Below are 22,686 nucleotides of genomic sequence, written 5' to 3' on the forward strand. Positions count from 1 at the left end.
CTAGACAGAATTCGCGAGGAGAGGAGATTTTGAACCGAATAGTAACACGAATTCCCTGCTTTTAGTCGATAATTAATTTCTTCGTGAATATGGTTTTCGTCTGTTAATACTGATGCTAGATATTTGAAAGTATCCACTTTATCAAAAGTATTATTTAATATTTTAACGCATCCATAATTTGCTGTATTACGGTCCAGACGCTCTTCCATGTATTTCGTTTTCTCCGCATTTACTTCTAAACCCATGTCCCTGCAAGCGTTTAATAAGATCTCTGCATTTCTTTCTATTGTTCTCCTATCATCCCCTATTAAATTTGCATCATCAGCATATGCCATAAGCTGGTGAATACCGTTCAACTCTAGGCCCTGGTTGCTATCTTTGATTTTCCTTATAGCGTATTCCAGAATAGCAATGGCGACAACGCATCTCCTTGTTTCAGGCCATTTTCGACGTGAAATTTCGTGGACAAAAATGTTCTTACACAGACTTTACTTTGGAGTTCATTTAAACATATCTTAATTAATCTAATTAGCTTTCTCGGTATTCCAAGTTCTGTAAGAACGTTGTATAATGTTTCTCTCCTAACCGAGTCGTACGTCTTCCTAAAATCAATAAATAGTTGATGTACCGAGGTATTGCATTCCAACTTCTTTTCGAGTATTTGCCAAATGGTAAATATTTGGTCGATATTTGATCGATTTCGTCTAAGTCCGCACTGATAATCTCCAATAATTTCATCTGCGTATGGGGTCAATCTTGCTAATAGAATATTTGAAAGGATTTTATAGGATGTTGGCAGAAGAGAAATGCCTCGATAATTATTACAGTCAGTTTTGTCGCCTTTCTTATAAATTGGAACAATGATTGATTTTTTCCTCTCTTGTGGCAATTTTTCGTTGTTGTAGATAAGGAGAATGAGTTTGTGTATCTTGTTCCACAATTTTTCGCCTCCAGCCAAAATTAACTCAGCCGGAATTTCGTCTACACCCAGAGATTTGTGTTTCTTTAATTTTTTAAATAGCGGTTTCTACTTCTATTCGGTTGGGTTCTGGAATATACGGTTCTGCGGTGTGTATCTCCTTTTCTCCACGCACATTAGTTTTTGGCTGCGTGTTCAGCAAATCGTCAAAGAAATTTTTCCATCTATTTAAGATACTATCCGTATCAGTGAGAAATATTCCGTTAGCTTTCTTTAATATATAAGCACGAGGTTGATAGCTTTTCTTAAATTCGTTGATCCTCTTATACATGTCCCGAATATTTTTATTTTTACTATTATCTTCAAGTTCCTTAATTTTAGCTTTCAAAAAATCGCGTTTCTTTGTTTTAAAAGTTTTGGAAGTTTCCCGCCTGATGTCTGAGAGATTTTGTGTAGTTATTTCATTCGGATTTTCTAGCCAGTTTAATTTTGCCTGTTTTCTCTTCTCTGCTAGTTTAATGCATTCCTGGTCAAACCATGGTTTGTTCCTACGTATTTCCGCGTGTCACAGTTTCTCTTTTACTGAAATTTTAATGCTATCTCTTATTTCAATCCAACAGTAGTGCACTCCGTATCTTCTAAAACCGAGAATCTATTCGAAACTGCAATCTGGTATTCCTCTCTTACCTAGCTGAGGGAATCAAGTAGAGCTTCATGATTTTAAAAAATGGGAATCATTAGAAATCAAGAAGTGCTTCGTGATAAAATACTTTGGGAATCACTGGCCCTTCCATAAACCAAAGATTCATTATTTGTAATTTTTAACAAATAATTACAGATATGATCACTGTAATTGGAGAAACTGGTCGTTAACTTGATATGGAATTCTTATTATCTGACAATGACCTCCGTACACACACACACACACACACATATATACACACACACATTGTATATATATATATATATACAAAATATACAATTACAATTAATTATACTTCAAATATTACATTCTTGCCTGCAAGTGATGTACATGATGTATTTTTTTATTGCCATTCACACAGTCTCTGCTCTACCTACGTATCTCTACATACGTTAAACAACATGTACCCGTGTAATTTTTCTTCGGTTGATAATCATACCAATATATGTACTCATTTACATGTATAGGAAAATAATCATTTAATGTGTACTTTCAGCTGAATGCAACACAATCATTAGTGTGTCTGACAGAAAAATGTCATGGCTTGGTTCATTAATTTTCAATTATTTCATCCGCGGAGATTCTAATGACCAATACACGAGATTGAATAGAAATTTTCTAGATTAAAATAATCTGTCAAAGCGATACAAATATGGTTTTCCAAGCGTATTGTAAATAGGGGTCAACCAAATTATTTCATTCAAACTCCGTATAATTACTTCATTCATCCTTCTGCATTGTCACAGCAATATTTGTTATGACCATATAAGTGGAAAGTAAAGTTAATTGTAGATAGAAACAGTGTTGACAATTTAGCGACTTTGTCACTGGATCTAAGAATTGTCATCGTTTTTCAGCGACAGAATAAAAAAATAGCCTTGGTCTAGCAACAAATCTGACGGCTTCCTTACGAAATCTAATTTTGACGATAAAAATGCAATTTTGTCTCTTTAAAAAAATCCTTTAATAAATTGACAAGGATTTCACAACAATGGCGTACTATCGTACAACTAGAGGACATAAAATATACAGTCTTTTTGGATAGAAGTAAGCAAATACCGCGATTCTGCGCATACAAAACAAGTGATGCAATTTAGCTGTCACAGTTTTTTCTCTCCTTTAGTTGAATGCAGAAATGAGAACGAATATTTAATACTGTGAACGCTATGAAATCCAAATTGCGTAATAGGCTTGGGCTACATATGCTGACTGCCATTTTAAAAGTACACCATTCCTTAAAAGTATTTGAACTGAAGTTTATCACTTACAAACTTCAACAAGAAATCATTAAATTAATTGGAGCGATGGCTATATACACACCCTTGTTTCGCCCTGCTCGGCCTTTGAATAAGTGAGTATATTGTTATCATCTTGTAATAGACCTTGTTAATATGTGTTTGCTTATTATTCTCTTGTTTAGCGACAAATCTAGCGTCTTACAGTTCGGTTGACAACAAACTAGCGACTTTCTGGTATCTATCTAGCTACTGTATTTGGTCTAGTATTGGCAACACTGAACATTAAGCAAGATTTTTCACGATGTTGATGACACCGGAAAAAACATTTACAAAAAATATTCAAGGCTCAACTCTGACGACACTTGAAGTGGAAAATAACGTTAAATTTTGGTTGAAATGCGACCTTTATTACAAATTATTCATATTATTAGCATTTATACCACGAAAAAATGAATCATATGCTCGAGTAGAAATTTTGAACTAGAGCTGTGAACTGTACATATCTATGGGTTCATGCAAGAACCTGATATATGGCATTTTTGTTGTATGTTATCGCCATTCATGAAGTTTTCAGAGATTATTCGACTTCCTGAAAAAATGCAGAGCTGTGGAAAGTATAGTATAGAAGCCCAAAAAGGAATTGGAATTAACGCTTGTAGCGTACAAATACCTGATATGTTACCGGCGCATTCTACTCTTCCAACTCTTAATGCAAACGACATTGTAGTGGCCGCAGCAACAATGAGATGAAACAGCAAGAAAAAAAAAAAAACAATTACCGGAAGTGAGAGAAGAATGTACCCGTAACTGATGTTCCGTTTAATAATTATTTTTAATAATATCAGGGGGTAAAAGTGAGGGGAATGCAGGGGGATGTCGTCCTCCCACCTCCAAGAAATATGTACGGCCCCGGCGTCCCACTTTTATCCCTGAATAAACATGACTCACTACTAAATCGTATTCCCGAAGAGACAAAAGAGCAAATTCGTAATTTCATAGGCAGTATTCCCAAATATGTAAGCCATTATAGACATCGACACAACCCTAATCGATATTATCTTTCCCCTGAATTAAATGAGAAAAAGTTCTACGATATGTACGCTCAGTATGCAACAGAAAGGGCCATTCCGCCAGCAACATTCCGCAATTTCAAGGAGATTTTAATGAAAGATTTTAATCTTCATTCTGGACATCCCAAACTGGATACATGCAAAACGTGTAATAAACTTGCTAACAACATCAATAATGCAATGAAAGCAGATGCACGAAAGAGAAGTGAGCAAGAAAGGGAACTTCACTTACGAACAGCTGAAGCCACCCAAATCCAAATAGAACATGATTTTCGTGTGCTAGAGAGAATCCACACGTATAAACAATAGCTTTTGCTGTGCAGCAGGCACTGGTTACACCTAGTGATGGTCAGTAAGAATATTCCCGGTGGGAAGGAAAATAAAAAATGGGAATATTCCCGGGTATTTTCCCTGGCATATAAATTCCCGGGAAGGAATTTATTTCCATTTCTTTTCTTTATCTTCCAAATTATAACAACCACGTGTCTAATTACTTTATTTTCACTTATTATTATTTACTTCTAGATTTTAAATAACTTGTAGATTAAAAAAGTAAAATTCGTTGACAGTACTATGCGTAATATGTATGCGCAAATGAGTCTTCTGATACATGGTGAGACATGTGTCTTCTGACAGTTACCAAACCTAATTTGTTTATAACATTTAAAAATTTAATATGTTTATAATATCAATAGTAGAGTCAAGTTTAGAAATGCCACTTACACATAAATTTAAACTAGCGGTGTAAAAGTATGTGGACTTACTATACCATTTTTCTACATATTTACTTGCACAGAATATATTATAAGTAAATATACATTTATGCGTGCTCTCTAAATATAAGAAAATAACATAATACCGTTCACAATATACATTTTGGAGAAGCCGCTGGACATAAGAGTAATAATATACGGTGATAAGAAACAAATTTACCTTTGAAATCATAAAATAGAAATAGAATTCAATTTTCTTTGTCTTTGTACATAAATTCCCGGGATATTCTCATTTTGGGGAATCTTCCCGGGAATTTTCCCAGGGAATATTCCCGAAAAATATCTTCCCGGGAATTTACCCATCACTAGTTACACCACATATATCCACTAATGTTGTTTTCTATTGTACGCAACTTTGGACATATCTGGAAGTGCATGATGTAAATGGAGGATCTATGCACGTCTGGCCAGAAGATGTAGCCAGCCGAGGTTTGCAAGATGTAGCCTAATCTCTAATGAACTTTATAAAGAATAATAATGAAGTACTTCAAGGAAAGACGAAACATAGTATATTCCGATTCTTGTCACATGTAGCCAGAACAAAAACAAAAATATTATACATCCTGGTACCACTTAGTGCACGACCTAGGGATTTTTGATGAGGTACAACATCATTTTCCGTTACCTGCTCATACTTTTCTATATTGTGACAGGAAATTTGGAATTATAAAAAAAAAGAGGTGTACAACAGCAGTGGACTGACATTATTAGAACATCAAAAAGAGCCAAACCTTTCCAAGTAACAGAAAAGATTAGAAATATGTTATTTTCCCTTGCTCCTGTTGTTTCATCATTAGTCTTCTGCAAAGAATTTGTTCAAGGTGAACCAGTTTAGATACAGAAAGCTTCCGAAATTAGAATTACAAGGGAAATCTGGTATTGTCCCTATCGCTTACTCCTACTCTGATATTAGTGGTCTCAACGGGTCGGGTCGGGTCGGTCTTCAACCCGAATTGACTGACTCGACCCGTGATCCGATCCGATTGACCTGACCCGACAACCCGATCCGAGCTGACCCGAGTGACCCGACCCGACAACCCGATCCGAGCTGACCCGAGCAGCCTGACCCGACAACCCGACCCGTAACCCGACCCGTTTGAGAGCACTATGGTCACGACACTGGCTAAACGTCAGAATGCACTCCCATTGGGAATTAAACCCGGACGACGTGTACCGAAGTCTTACACGTTAACCACTAGCTAGATCAAGCGGGGGATTTTTATATGCATCTTAATGAATATTTGGCACTTTTGAGGTTTGCTTATTTCTTTTTATAACTGATACCAATGTCCGACGTGGGATAAATTTATATTTTTTCTTGCTTTAGTTCTATGTGAGGAAATCTTTATTCAAGGTCAGTGTTCTCACCTGCTCGGACGGCAGGGGGTCTTCTCGGAAGGCAGTAGCAAGAGTCTCTTGGTGGAGACAAAAGGAAATCGTTTAACTACAATGATAAGGGTTGAGGAAACGGGAGAACACCTGTGATTTTTTTCAATCCTTCAACTTTCATTCCAAAATAGGTTCTTATGATTCCGGGACCCGCGCCACTTTGATTTTTCTTTCTCGGTAATTAAAACGTATTTTACAGTATATATAGTTGCAAGTAAGAAGATACATAATATGAATTTTGTAATTTAAAATTTAAAAATACAGTATGATAATTAATTATAAAGTACTAATTTTATTTCATCACTTTCAGCCCAACAAATGAAATTCAAACAATTCGCACCCTGGGTCTTGGTCATCAATACTGTGTGTTATTCTTTGTCTTCCACATTCAAGTCTTAGTCCTGCATTTCGTAGTCTTGGCGGTCTTTCATGCTATACAAGAACCAAGAATGCTCGCCTCATCGGTACAAATGAAGACCAAGTGTGATTTTGATTATGGTCTTTCATGCTATACGGAAAGCAAGAAAATATGCTCATCGCTACTTCGTGATCACCAAAACACGGCCAAGAGCAAAATTACTATGCACTTCGTCTTGCATATCCAATCTTTATCTTATTCTTGTATCGATGTTCTTGGGCTTGGTGAAATAAAATGAAATATTCAGTTTAAGGTCCCTTGATTCTGCAACGAGGCTAAGGGATATGGTGACCATGAGAAATGAATGCAATGGTGGAATGAAAAAAGTGGGAGGAAACAGGAGAACCTCGAGAAAACCCACTACACGGCGTTTCTCCACTACAAAGCCCACTTAGCACACGCTGGGGTCGAACCATGGACACCATGCACCAGAGATGAATTATCTACCACTGAGCCACCGCGGCCCTGCTTGGGCTTGGTCGTCCATATCCAATCTTTCTTTTGCCTTGCTTAAACAACTTCTAGTTTTGTTCTAAATCCAGACTCCATATTGGCGTAGATATTAATATTGCAGTCGATTGGTAAAATCAATCTTCCACATTTAAAAATTAAAGTACACACAAGTACAAAAATAAGCATTTACCACAAAAACACTAGCTGCAAGTGTGCAAAATAGATTTATGGTTTCTATAAAATCAATTGAAAATTGCTATTTTTCATTAGGCAGCTAGTGAAAAACAGCAGCTTTCGACTCCAGGCGAGTTTAAGCTCAACCTAAACTCAGTTGACCAAATTGAACTGATCCGACTGACCCGACCCGAGCTGACCCGATTGACCCGAAGGACAAACACCGTGTGCGTGGGTTTTCTCGGGGTTCTCCCGTTTCCTCCCACTTTCTTCATTCCACCATTTCATTCATTACTCATCATCACCGTCTCCTTTAGCCTAACCGGCATAACCGTGGGACGTAAAACTCAAAGATTTCATTTCATTTCCGATTGACCCGACCCGACTAACCCGACCCGACAACCCGACCCGAATAACCCGACTCGAGCTGACCCGACCCGACCCGAGTTGACCCGACCCGACCCGTTTGAGAGCACTAGTGGTGACAATCAAGAGTAGTGTCTCTGTTATGTAACATGTTAGGTTCATGCACTGTCATCAGGTTCAACTGTCTGTTGAAGCTGCCATTTTTCTTTCCTACAATAGTGTACATAATGTTTTCTCATATAACCAGACAATGATTTATGGATATTTTGTTATGATCTTTTACTAACTACTGAAACCACACAGTAGTGATCAAAGCAATTAATGTAGGTAGTATATCCCAAAAACTTTGCAGCTCTTTATTTCACAATGATTTAATTGTAAAATATCAGGTTCTTGCATGCACCCACAGATTTATATTAATATATTCACTTTTAAATATCCATGGGGAATTTATACCTACTGTTTAAATAACCCGAAATCTCTGATTTTATGATTTCGTTAAAAATTTAACTCGTTAAAACTAAAAAACACACACGATGTTAAAAAAAAAAAAAGATCGACTAAGCTTATCGATGATGATTTTCAGCGTGAATTAGAGATATGTGCGTAAAAATGTAAACCTATGTAATTGTGTCCCCGCTGGGTAAAATAAAACACAATCTGATAGTTATAGTAATAGTGCAATTTACTACATATACAATATATACGTAACAATATTTTCTAGCAAAATAAAAACTTTCAATTGTGATTGGAAACGGACGACATACGTTTAGCGTCTCAATTTGTTTTTTCGATTTTCTCAAAAAATTACAAATTAGAATTTATCTCCTAGCATCTCATTTTGTTAAGTTCGATATAGTTTATCGATCGATATATTATAATCAGCCTATATAATAATAATAATAATAATAATAATAATAATAATAATAATAATAATAATAATAATAATAATAATAATAATAATAATAACAATAATAATAATAATAATAATAATTATTATTATTATTATTATTATTATTATTATTATTATTATTATTATTATTATTATTATTATTATTATTGATCTTCGGACAATATTATAGGTAAAGAAAAACTAAAGCTTAATAAATATAACTTTTAGCTATATCTCGTTAAGTTGATTTGATTTTCAGTTTAGCATTCTTTTGAAGAGTAAGGCTACATGAGACATGACCTTCAGTTTAACACGGGATCCGAACTACATGAGCTCCCACCGGGAATCGAACCCAGTGTGTCACACCAAAGGCTATATATCCTTAACCGTCCTCCGTACTGTCGTCGTGGTAGTGTCGTAATGAAGAGCTTCATGAGAGTATATTTCAGGATCGCGGTTCTCTTGCAGCAGCAACTTTTACCTTTACAAAGGAATTCATTTCTCTCCATTTTCTTCAAAACTACGCATGTGCTTTCACACAGAGTTGTAAAATTTAGCTCAAAAAGCTTTAGCGATTGGTATATATATATATATATATCTCATATTTAGACATTTTTTTTTCGTTAAACGTTAATAGCATTCTGGAATTGATTGGTCTAACAAGGTACATTCGCGAAGTGTCCCCTGGGGATTCGTCTAAAATTGATTTAAATGCGAAGTTCTCCGCGGCCCAAAGTGTATTGTACTAATTTTAGCGGCTCATACGGGTAATTTCCATATTTATGGGCCTTCATATATCCGGAATTCATACACTACTATAACGCTTGGTCACAAAATTGCTTTTAGTTTCTTTAGATGTAACTGAACATGAATGTGAGCATATGCAAAACAAATTGGATCAAGTACTGCTTCTCTGACACGTGTTTTCCACACCAGCCGCCATCTTGGATCCACCATATTGAATTTAAATTTCGTTTTTTTTTTTTTTGAATGGGAATAGGTGCATGTGATACATCAAATTCATACAAAATTTTCTCGGAAATTCATTGGTGTAGTGAGTTTTACGGTACCGAAAGTTGAATCCAATATGGCGGATACAAGATGACGGCCGGTGTGGATAACACGTGTTAGAGAAGCAGTACTTGATGCAATTTGTTTTGCATATGTCCACATTCATGTTCTGTTACATCTAAAGAAACTAATAGCAATTTTGTGACCGAGCGTTATAGTAGTGTATGATTGAATTTCGGGTATATGAAGGCTCATAAATATGCTAATTACCCATATGGGCCGCTAAAATTAGTACAATACACATTGAGCCATGGAGACCTTTGCATTTAAATCAGTTTTACATGAATCCCGAGAGGACACTTCGCAAATGTACCTTGTAAGATCGACTGTGGCAGAGAATGTGTTATGGAAATCTTAATCCACACTGTTGACTTCGCATACTTCAAAGTAATTCTAGAGGAGAGACAGTAGGCTATTTACAATTTTTCGTGCCCCTTCTCGGTAGCCTAGTTCTAGTCTGTGTGCGCCTTTGGTGCACGTGGTTCCGAATTAGATTCCCTATCGAAGAACCCAAAAAAAGTTTACAATAATTCACTTCCATCAGTGATTCGTCCCTTTTAGCCTAAAATGCATAAATCGTGGGATGTTAAACTAAAAAAAATAATTTTCATTATATAGAATTTTCGGTCTGGTACTTGATTCAGATTAAGAATTACATATATATCCTGCCATTCAGGTAAACCGAATCTTACTATTTTCGAAAATGATATTTATAAGCGACGTTGCATTCGTCGGTGCAGGTTTACATTTTGAAAGGCATAACTGTTATGGCGAATAAATACAATGCTTTTTGGACAAATTTCGAGAGACCGTCTAAGCCATTAAAATCCTCTCCCGGGCAACACCGGATACTGCAGCGTCTAGTTGTAAATATTCCTGGATAATAATTTGGACGTCAACGGCACAATTTCAACGTTGCTCTGGAGGGTTTAAGTGAAGAAACAGAACTCCAGAGTTTTCATTAGAAATTACGCGTATTCTCCGGGTGCCAACACAGTTTATGCTTGTAGCTACCTCAACGGCCAACTTCTGGTGGTTCGGATAGTAAGGCGTCGAATTTGATGGATTTAACCCATTATCCTATTGAGGACTTGTCAGGCATAATGGATTTAACCCAATCACGCCTACGAGATGAGAATAGGATGCTAATTGAAAAGAGCAATTAACAGCCAGTCCTAGCAAATTGTGGACCAGCCATAAGTGGCAATGTAAGTATGAGAAGATAGGGAACTCACCCATGCCATAACGAGAGAATGGAAAGTGGTGATGTAGACGCTCGGTTACTCATGTACCTTTCTATCATGAAGGCTTATGAGACAGTGCCAATTGCTTATAATAAGATTCCAAAAACTACTTTGATTTCTCATCTATCGTCTATTATCGCCCACTGGAGACCGAGTCTAGAGTCATACCTATCGATATAAAAGACACATTTGCTTTCAGCCTATATCCACTAAGAAAACGCAATTTTGTAACCATTCAGTATGTTCTGAAACTGCTTGGAAAATAAAGACAAGTGAATTGTATGGGTTCCGTGCTCCTATTTGGTTTACTTTAAAAATGGCATAACAGTTTTTTTCAGGCCAGTCATCTTAAGTGAAGTTTTTCCTGTGTTTCCCTCATTCACACCGGGCAAATGCCTAGATGGTACCTAACATAGAGGTCCCAGGCCGTTTCCTTCCTTCCCCATTCCCTGAATAGTGTGCTCGTCGAGGAATATCATTCCTTACAAGTGACGAACTTAATGAACATCATAGATGCTGGAAACATCCAGAAATAGATATAAATAAATATATAATACAAATGATAACTATAGGAAGAACAGCCATTATTTTGGGAAAAATAAAGGTCATTTTAAAAACTAAATAATAATAAAAAATCTCGAGTTCTAATTACTGTGTGTATGTCTTGAATTAACAATAAGCTAGATGTAACAATTTTTATTTCAGTTTGTAACTGTTTTGTTTAAATTACATTGCAAAATAACTAGTTCCAATTTCTCTGTCTACCATAGGTTGAGTTAAGCATAGAACCCGGACAGTCCCTAGGATTAATGATCCGTGGTGGTGTGGAGTATGGCCTCGGGATCTTCATCACCGGCGTCGATAAGGATTCAGTGGCCGACAGAGCGGGACTCATGGTAAGTGCAAGTAAATTTCTTCAAAATACAAGAAAAAATTATGAAAGACTATGTGTTACAAATTAACTTCTGCTGAATTAAGCAAACAAGATAAAGGAAGGAGAGTTAAAATTTTGCTCTGCGCTCTGAACAAGCTAAGTGCATTTAGTTATTAATAAGTTTTCAAATTTCAAAAAAGATCAGTTTCGAAACACGAGAAGATCGAAAAACAACATAATAATATTGTATCATGATTCCCAGTATCTATACACAAAATACTGTCTAGTAAACTTGTTTGGGCCATTTGGTTTCTTTCAAACATAGAGCAGTGTCCCATTTTGCATCAACACCATCTGCCCGGTTCAACACACATTTCCATTGTACCCCGCTTCACGTACTATTAACGATCAAAAAATACAACACTAATAACTGCCAAGGACTGCACACTAATCCTAAGTATTACCACCTCATACATCTTTCGTATAGGAAAATATAGTTGAATCCACTTTTTTAAAAAAAATAACCATCTGTGTATAATATTACTGTTATTGAATAAATAACACTAGTTAACAAAGGTTTTGTTACATAAAAGGAAATACCTGTTCTTAAAGGAACTTTTTGCGCTGAATTCGAATATGCACTCGGTTTTTCTCCATCACGTACGATTTTCCCTAACAGAGGGATTTTCGGGAAAATCCCTCAAAAATTTCCCTTTTCGTTTATTTTACACCCCAAGATCTTGTCCCCTTGCATATACTAACATAGAAATTACACCTAAGTATACTTTGATTCATATTTAACAAACCCTCCAAGTTTCGTAATAATCGCTTTATTCTTTCTAGAGAAATAAATATGTTTGTATGTATACTGTGTGTACTGTTTATTGCACCTTATAGTAATGCTTTCAGATATCTTAAGTTGAGGTAAAACGTTTTGCTTTATTACCACAAACACATATATAAAATATAATACAATATAATTTACAAGTGTGACAATTTACAATAAACAATAATACAAATGTACCAAAAGGTCATGAAAAGACAATCAAAACTATCACAATATATGAAACTTCCATTGGGTTACAAAAACGTACACTACTTCCTTCTTTTGTAAGAAATGTTGCATTCTCTAACAAGACCCCAACAATAGTCCCCCATCATTGAAGGATCTCATCGTCCCTGGTACCTTTTCTCCATTGCCATTATATCTTGGTGGAATCTTTCCCCCTGTTCGTCGCTGAGAGCACCTAGGTTAGCAGGAAAGAAGCTGAGGTGGGAGTGCAAAGAGTGGATTTTTAAAGACATCCTACAACCCAACTCTTTGTATTTCTGTATCATGTCTGTACGATTTCTGTGTAACTCTCAGCTTTGTTATTGCCCAGAAAGTTGCGCACAACCCACTTAAATGCTGTCCAGGCAGCTAGCTCAGCACTGTTTAACTTGCTGTCAAAGCTATCATCAAGCATTAATTTCCTAATTTGGGGACCAATAAACACTCCCGCTGAAATCTTAGCATCACTCAGGTTAGGGAACTTATTTCGCAAATACTTGAAACCTTCACCAGATGTGTCCATGGCTTTGACAAAGTTTTTCATAAGTCCTAACTTGATATGAAGTGGCGGTAGTAATATCTTATTAGGATCTACCAAAGGAGCGTATTTGACGTTGCATTCTCCAGGTACGTAATTCACTCTAGGTTCCCATTCCTTCACTTCATAATGTTTGTCATCAGCTCGGCTATCCCATAAACATAAAAAAACATTGGTACTTCGTGTAACCGCACTGCAGTCCTAATAGAATACCAACTACCTTGAGATCACAAAATATTTGCCAACAATGGTCCTTGTAATTTATAAGATTTAGCAAAGTTGATATGGTGTCATAGGATTCCTTAATCTTCACTGAGTGCGCAAGTGGTATAGAAGGTTTTTTATTTCCATTATGTAAAAGGACAGCTTTAAGGCTGACCTTTGACGCGTCAATAAATAACCTCCATTCTTCTGGAACGTAAGGAATTCCTAGCTCCGCCATCAACCCATTTATATCCGTACATATGCACACATTATCTTGCATTGAGAAATAGCTTGAAAATTGAACATGTCTTTTCCTGTACACTGATATGTTCGTTTCTGCATCCAATAAGTTCCACTGCTGGAGCCTTGATCCCAGAAGTTCCGCCTCTTGTTTTGTCAGGTGCAAATCACGGACTAGGTCATTAAGTTCACATTGCCGGATGAAATGTGGCTCGCGAAAACAGTCAGGGATGAACGTTGGATCCTTGGATGTACATGTTGATGTCGATGGTTCATCAAGGTCATGATCATCATCAGAGTCTTTTGGCCATATCTCTTCCCAGTTGGTAGGGGGCTCGGGAAGTGAAAGTTCTTTTGCATTCTGTTACATTTGATAACAAATATTGATAACCATTTCATGAACAAAACGAAAAAACTTGGAGAATTGTATATATATGTATTAAGATATACATATACTGTACGTTTAAAAAAAAATATACGTTGGATGTACATTCTATTATTATACACGTTTCTAATTTACAGAGAGCAATACAAGTGTGTTGTTGACTATTGTAAATATTCATTTTTATGTCTGTGTTTGTAGTAATAAAGCAAATCGTTTTTACCCCAACTCAGGAGATCTGAAAGCATTACTATCAGGTGCAATAAACAGTGCACACAGTATACATACAAATATATTTATTTCTCTAGAAAGAACAAAGCGATTTTTACGAAACTTTTAGGGTTTATTAAATATAAATCAAGGTATACTTAGGTATAATTTCTATGTTACTATATGTAAGGGGACAGGAGCTAGGGGAATAAAATATCTGAAAAAGGGAAATTTTTGAGGGAATTTCCCGAAAATCCCTCTGTTACGGGAAAACTGTACGTGATGGAGAGAAACCGAGTGCATATTCGAATTCAGCGCTAAAAGTTCCTTTAAGATCAGGTGATTTTTCTCATGTAACAAACAAAAAGTTTAAATTTGTTAACTAGTGTAATTTCTTACGTTTCGCTGTTAGAAAAACTTGATTAAAAATGCAATATTTTTATCACCTTGGGTCCAACTGTACCAAGTTCAAGTGTTAAAACTATTTCTTGTGCTGTAAAACTAAATAAATGTATTCTTTCCGAGTACAAAATCAAAGTTGACATAAATTTCCTTCAACATTTTTTGCCGTTTCTTATAGGGCCTTCTGAAATAGTTTTTTTCGTATATTGTTTAAAAAAGTAAATTATGAATTCAGATCGATAATCTGGTAAGTGCTTGCTAAAGTATGAGAAATATCTTTGTCAGTAACTTTTTAATTGGCCATTAAGCCAGAGTCATGAGGAGAATTAAACAGTTGCTTGACTGAAGGCAGTGGCGCACTTCGTTTGAAAACAGCAACAAAGGTATTCGCATTGTCAGTACCACATATAACCTTGGGCATTCCTGCCAAGGACTTTACGAATATACAGCGGAATAATTGTTGTTAGGAATATTACTCCGCATGCAATTCGTGCTCTTACATAGTATATGTGTCATAGCAGCAGCTTATAGTCAAACATGTTTATGATAAATACTCTGATCTGCTACTGAATTAGGCACACCTACCTAGTATCCTGTCGGCCTCGTTTTGGCCTTGATACGGCGAGGTAATGACTCCACCAGCTTCTGGATTGATCAGAAGATATTTCAAGATATGCTTTCTCTACAGCGACGCAGAGCTGGTCCATTTTGATTGGTAGGGACTGTATGCTCCATACAGTCCTTTCTACGACATCTCACAAATGCTCCACTGGGTTCGCATCTGGATTGCGGGAAGAGGGGGCACTGTAAAACTGGAGATCGAGAGAATGTTCCTCGAATCACTCGTGGTTGTCTTAGGGCTATGGGCCGGACAGCTGTGTTACCAGCTTCCCTTTGACACCACGATACCCATATACCGGTTGGCATTCAGGGGTCCTCATACTTGGACTAATGGTTCCGATGATGCCCTACTGCAGACATACCAGGCCTTCACGGCCTTGGACTATACCAACATTGTATGCGAGATTCATGGTTTCCTGCTGTTGTCGCCAGATTCGGATTCTGTCATTGGCACGTTGTAATTAGAATAGAGACACATCACTATAGGCTACCCATTTCCACTGTTACATGGTCCAACCCCTGTGCCTGCGAGACCATACAAGACGTTCGGCCTGTGAGCAGGGGCACTCAAGTTGGCCAGCGCTCCTGAAGCCAAGACGATGCACAATGGGGCGAAAACGCAAAAAGCTGGCCAAAATATGATAACTATATTCAGATTGAATGAAATTTAGTATTAAGGGGTTATTGAGGTTGCTGATTACGATTCTGCAACTAACGTTGAAGAAAACAAAATGGCGGATCCAAAATGGCAGAATAAAATTTGCAAAAGTCGAAAAAGTCGTAGAAATGTTCTCAAAAGTGGCGATAAAGGGGTTATTGAGGTTGCTGATTACGATTCTGCAACTAAAGTTGAAAAAAACAAAATGGCGGAATAACAAGAATGTCAACACACTTCGTAATTTTCACAATGTATCTTTAACAACATTCACTTTTTTCACATATTTTGATGAACAATTACTTGTTACTTACGTTCTTATTTATTAGAAATGTATTATTACTTAAATGACACAAATTATTGGTATTTGATTCGGTTATGATAACTACAACGGCTTGTCACTATAACATTAATGAGCAATAATTAACATCAACACGCTTCGTAATTGGCACGTTTTGGCAGCTACGTTTTTGTCGACAGCATTAATTAATTTTCAGACTACCATTCTACAAAATATGAACGTGGTGCACGAGGGTGCACATAATGTTTTCAACGCTTTAAGTTAATAAAATATATAAACAATGTGAAAATTTTGCCTGACTTGCGATTCAAATTATAAATTATTACATCATTATTATTAATTTTTCACTTCACACACTTATTCTACTTACCAGTACGATATAGGAAAACTTTACAGATTTAAAAACTATGAACGCGTTCGAAAGTTACACCGCTTAAACGGACGCGTCACAATTCTTCTATTGTTCTCTACGCATTTGATCTGCTGAAGGATCTACTTAAGAGTGGCTCAGGTAGTCGGAATAAAGTAAAAACTCAATTCTATTTATGGATTTGGGCCCTTCTAACATCACTCTAGCCAACTACATAAAAAAAAATCCTATATTATTAACTTTCGTTTTTTTTTTTTTTTTTTTTTTTACTTTTGGCCAGCTTTTTGCGTTTTCGCCCCACTGTGCGATGTAGGGAACGTTGAAGAGTCCGTGAACTAACGCTTCGGATAGAACATTTATTCAGCTGGGATGTGATTTGTAACACGGTCTAACCCCTTTTGATTTGTACAATACGGTTCATTCGGCGCAGTCCACGTTCATTAAGGGCGCACTCACCTTTAACTGTGATCGGTTCCCGGACATATTCGCTGCAATTACAAAATCTTGATACAACCTTGAAAGTTTGGTACACGAGAATCCCAGTTGATTTGCAATCTCTGAAATGGAGCGTTCCATTCGATGCGCAACAACAACCTGCCTTCAGGCGAAGATGTCTAAATTCCGTGCTTTTTATTTTGTTTGTCCCAACGCCCTGCGTCTACAGGTAGTACCTTTTTATACCCTCAATGAAATAATCGGGACAAAGTATATGGGGCGTAACAATGCGAGAACTTCAAACCGTGAGATGTGTCTTGTTCGGCAGCATGTTCGGTAGCATCGATATCTCACAAATAGAGTGAAAACAATCATTGGTTTGAGATGATGAATCACCATGACATAACGCCATTTCATCAGAGCAAAGTTTTTGTTAACTAATTGCACCATTTGAAGAAATGGCTTAAGATATATATGTAGCTGCCTGGATTCGGTTCGGAATAACTATACGAAGTGATACGTTGCTGCATGAAGGGACGGAGTCACTCATCAGTAGTCTCTATGATTCCAGCAAAGTATTGGTGTTACCAATTTCAGCGTTACACCTCAGATTTTAAATTGGTGTTAATCCTGTGGTTTTTGTTGATCAAACCAGGTGCGACAGACAAGATATCTGAATGGTTTTCAAACCATATACAACAGCTTTGAGTCCAATGAATACGGCTGTTATTATTTTTGAAAGTGAGAATGTCGATTGTATCATCAAGATGGAGAAATGGCAACACCAGTCACTAAGAATGCCAAAGTAAAGAAGCCTGCCCAGGTTCATTTATATGAGTTAGTTCAAGCTATAGCCGAAAATCGCCAACATACCATCACAGAACGTCTTCTAACTTGAACCTGATCTTCCACACACTGTGGATGGAATGTTTCATTAGGTTGGTCTAGGTTCATCTTCTACCATTATACTACTAAAAGAAACGCGGCTTGCTGGACCACTTCAAACATTTTCACTCCATTTCAGTTTAATGTATACATTCTTAGCCAATTACAGGCAATGGTCCAGAGTGAAAAGTGGGTACTCGACTTCAAATGTTCATTGCACGAAGTTCTTCACATATTCTTTCAAAAAATGATTGGAATGGTAAGATTATTCTGCTGCTATTTCTACCGAATTTGTAATCGATTTTCCTTCACTAGGCGTGAAACTGTTCCTGTGAGTTAGAATCTTTTGGCAATCATAGTTTTAATACCATACCTATTTATACCTCTCTTAGACCATTTCTTGTAGATACGTTGAACAATCCACTTTGATGGAACAACAAATCGGGTAACCTTATTTCTGTATGCCAATGGGTACGCCCGAATACAATAACCCATTTTTGCTATTCTGTCACATCTCTGCTTTAACCCATCTTTGTGGTCTGTTTCTATACAACTGATTGACATATTCACTCCAGTTAACTGCAATGATCATGTGGTAATGTATCATTTGATTTCGTGATACCAATGAAACGTCATCTATTTTATATCAACGATATGGAGAGTTGATACTTTTAGAGGTTATGGTAGTGAGATTCAGTTTCTTTTAAATTACAAGTCAAAATTCAGTGACGTCAAAGTTTTCTTCTTTTATACTTTTTCGACCTCTTTTTAGGAAGTGTAGAGAGCATAAGGTATCTTAAATTGGTAACAAAAACCTAGAACATGGCGTTTGCCAAGTGGCAAAGCTAATCTGGCTCCATCTGGTGAGTTTGAGATGAAGCAAAACGCGCAAACTTTGTCGATGGAATCCAGAAGATGTCAGCTGCAAAGACTTCTCAGGCGAGAATATTTTCAGAGTTCTCACGACTTGAGATTTCAACTTTTTTTCTCTAGCCGTTAATTAGAGAGGTTGTTACGAGAAACTCAAGAAGTAAAGTTGGCAAAGAAGATAGAACTTTTTTTTTTACCTTTTAGTTTCTTTCTCTAAGATTTTTTTATATTCTGTTTTGTGCTTTGTGCATTGTAAGGAAAATACAACAAACAAGTACACAACTGCGAGCAAGCCTTCGTTCGAATTGTAGGTTAAAAGGAGATAAAATAAGGGAAAGTAACTTTAACATATACCAATATCTTTGTATCTTAGGGTCATACAGAATACCGAGATTTATCATATCATGGGTAATGTAAAACATTTTAAATCAGAGTAAAAAACAAGTCTCCTTAGTCGTAAGCCAATTCATTGTTCTCACCTCAACTGTTAATCAATTGTTGATTCCTACGACACTAACCACACTTGCATATATATGAATAAAAAAAACAGGTATCATCATGGGATGTCACCATGTCAGTAGTGTTTTACATTCCAATTTACTATGTATCAATGACAAGAACGCTCTTTGAGGCAACAATACAAAGTTTTGTGTCACTCCTATTTTGAGTTCTCAGATTTTAAGACCAAAAAACCGGAACAGCCTATGAACAATCATAATTAATTAAACTATAGGTTAACACTCAAGAAAAGTGGCAAAAGTGGTAAAAACTTCATTTCTTAAATATCGCACGAATGATATTAAAACTTCTGTCTGGAAGAAACACCGTGACATTTGGAGTTTAAACAATTTTGGGGACGGGTGGCAGACGATCTCTAAATCAGGGAATATCCTCGATAATCGGAATGTCTTGAAGCCCTACGTGTGTTACAAATACTTCATTACTTCTGAATTCTAAACGAAATTCATGTCTTGGAACCCTACTTATATTACAAGTACTTGATTACTTCTGAATTCTAACACAAATACATGCATTGATTATGCATAAGAGACCATATGAAGGATAAGGGGAAAAAAAACAAAGAATGTCCATGTGTGTGCTTTAACGAGTGCTTTGGTCTTTCTGTTGGTGACTCTTGGTACTATTTCACTGCGTACAATAACGAATGAACAATAACCTTTAACTTTATTAAGTGATCGTAAGTGATCAACCCTATTCATTTTTACACGGTTTTCAATACTAAAAAGCCGTTTTATCGAAAATGTAGTTTTGTGACATTCCTTCTTTCCCCCCTTACCCTTATATACAGGATAGGCCATTTATATTAATAAGCACTTGTAACTTCTGAACTAATTTATAAAAAATGTTGGAATCTTATAGGAAGTTCATATCAACAGGGAAAAATCATTTGATATACCCTCAATACTAACAGGTATATGTTAAAGTTAGTCCTCAACTCAATATAAAATTATATTTTTTTTTTCAAATGACACTATATCAGATTATTACATATTTCGAATCTACATTATTATTATTATCAAGTATTCTGCCTTTCGGCAGGTCCTGGGACTAATAGGATTTTTTTTTTTTTTTTTCAATTTTAGATTTTGGCCTGGAAATGTTTCTTCCACTTTTGTCGATCTTCAGCTTCCTCTTTTAACTCCCAATATTTTCTCCTATCTTTCAAATCATCGATCAGCTATGTTCTTCTTCTTCCTATTCCTCGCTTCCCATCCATCTTTCCTTCTATGGCAGGGTGAAGAAGACAATTTCTTTGCAAGATGTGTCCAATCCAATTGGCCTTTCTACGAAGGATGGTGGCTAGAAGTGTCCTCTTTTCTTCTATCCGTTTTAAAACATCTTCGTTTGTTGCTCTCTCTGTCCATTTTATCTTCTCCATCTTCCTCCAACACCACATTTCGAAGCTATATAGAAACGAAAACTTACAATACCACATTTATTATTCAATGTTTCAAAATTTTATACGTTAGAAGATAATGATCATAAAATGGCACATTTCAAGTAATTAGAAACAAAGTTAAAATGGTGAAATTTTTTTCTCGAAAACCTATTTTATTTCGAAAAATGCTAAGATAAATGTCACATCTAAGATAAAAAAATCATAATACCGTTTACAGCAATTTGGTATCTCAAGCCATTCTGGGAAGATGATAAAGATTAAAGAAAGCTTGAAAACACTGCTTAAAATTATCTACCTATAAGTAGGTATCCCAGCTACCAAAACCTATTGGTGTAGTGATATAAAAGCAAAGGAAAGCAATAATCATTTTAAATATTTCTAACAAATACCTCATATTAAGCAGGATAGCAATCTCTATTCATGTAAAATGAATATTTTTTTATCTATTAGCTTAGCAGCTACAAGGGCGTATCAAAATAAAAGGTACTCCTCTCTGCTGGTCTAATGGCTAGTTCGCGCCTTTTGTGCATGAGGTCCCGGGTTCGATTTCCAGTGGGAAAGCAGTGAAATTTGAACGTATGTGGTGGTTCGGATTTCACCTTAGGCTGTAGGTCCCCGTTTCATATAGTTTCGATATTGAAAAGACGGGCGAAACTTAAACAAACAAACACACAAACAAAACAAATAAATAAACAAACTAACAAAATAAGTTAACCAACTCTGTCTTACACACAGCGTTGCGGTATGGTCGACTATTGGGTTCCGTGCCTGCTCGCATTGATGGGTCTTTGATCAACCAACGGAACATAGCTGAGGTACTGGACTGAGTTCTTGTTTCTTGACTGCCAATTCTGCATGGAGTTGCTTTCAAACATGATAAGGCGCGACCACATACGACGAGTAATGTCCTCATTTCCTGAATGGCCTACATGTAGCACGTATGGTCTGTGATTAAAAAACATCCTGTACACTAGAAAACTATATTTGATTAATTTAATTGACTCGTACCATACTCATTGTTTGACATATAAAAGGTCTCATTCTCTCCCTATTTGGTCTTGTAGCCGTTGTATTCATCCATGGTTGACCATATACTTGCACAAGGGCAGTACTTGTTGTTGACACTCGGACTTCCTGCTAGGCTCTTGTGATGTCATAGAGCTACACTTTTAATATCTCACATTTATGTTTTCTTTCTTACAGTTCTTTATTTACATTCTGAAGCGTCTAAATATGCAATGGGATACATAAATGAAGACAATTGAAGGTCGCATTTCTCATATGGTTATGAAAAATATTGGTTGAGATAGACAAGGCTATGACAACAACTAAGACTCCTCCTTAAATAGAAGGAATAAAAGATTAACTCTAGCAGTACTTCGCAAATTTTCTATCTCGCTCAACACAAATTTCTGTGTCATTTTATAACATAGTTTCTTTGCAGAATTTGACACCATGACACTATTTGTAACTTCATTCATATATTATATGTAGATAGTAGTTACTTGCATATTTTAGCTCCTTTTTTTAAGAAAAAAAGAAAAAGTAGCATTAAAAATCTTATAAAAACTGAAAGCAGCGCTCAAATTAAATGAAGAAAGCAGAGAATGTTTCACTTTTAACTCAATATAAACTTTCTACCATACTGCACTCTTACTGGAAATCGAATCAGACTTCAGTTGACGTCAAGAATGAGCAGTCTAATCACTCAAGGACATCGAAGTAACAAGAAAAGCCGTACTCCGCAAAATGTCAATGTAAAAAGAAAGTTCATTAATGGGAATATAATGCAGAAAGTAAAAAGAGTAGTTCAAAACAAATGTTACTAACACACACACACACACACACACACACACACACATATATATATATATATATATATATATATATATATATATATATATATATATATATATATATATATGTTTCTTTAAATATATACATTTTCATGTAGGTTGTAACTAAATATACTTTGATTAAGGCTTTACAGTAAAGGACATACGTAGAGCTCTACATC

At 36.1% G+C, this 22,686-nt stretch overlaps 1 protein-coding gene across 7 annotated transcripts in view; it reads left to right on the top strand.

Moving 5' to 3' along the window:
- dysc (whirlin protein dyschronic) overlaps nt 1-22,686 on the top strand; it is a 708,896-nt gene that overhangs the window by 389,881 nt on the left and 296,329 nt on the right. For all 7 annotated transcript variants that reach the window (XM_081745580.1, XM_081745584.1, XM_081745585.1 and 4 more), the window contains one exon: nt 11,481-11,606. In XM_081745580.1, coding sequence (XP_081601706.1) covers nt 11,481-11,606 — 126 coding nt within the window. The remainder of the gene's footprint in view (nt 1-11,480; nt 11,607-22,686) is intronic.

Source organism: Thermobia domestica, chromosome 2 (assembly GCF_964235325.1).
Source record: "Thermobia domestica chromosome 2, izTheDome1.hap1.1, whole genome shotgun sequence".
NCBI classification, from domain to species: domain Eukaryota; kingdom Metazoa; phylum Arthropoda; class Insecta; order Zygentoma; family Lepismatidae; genus Thermobia; species Thermobia domestica.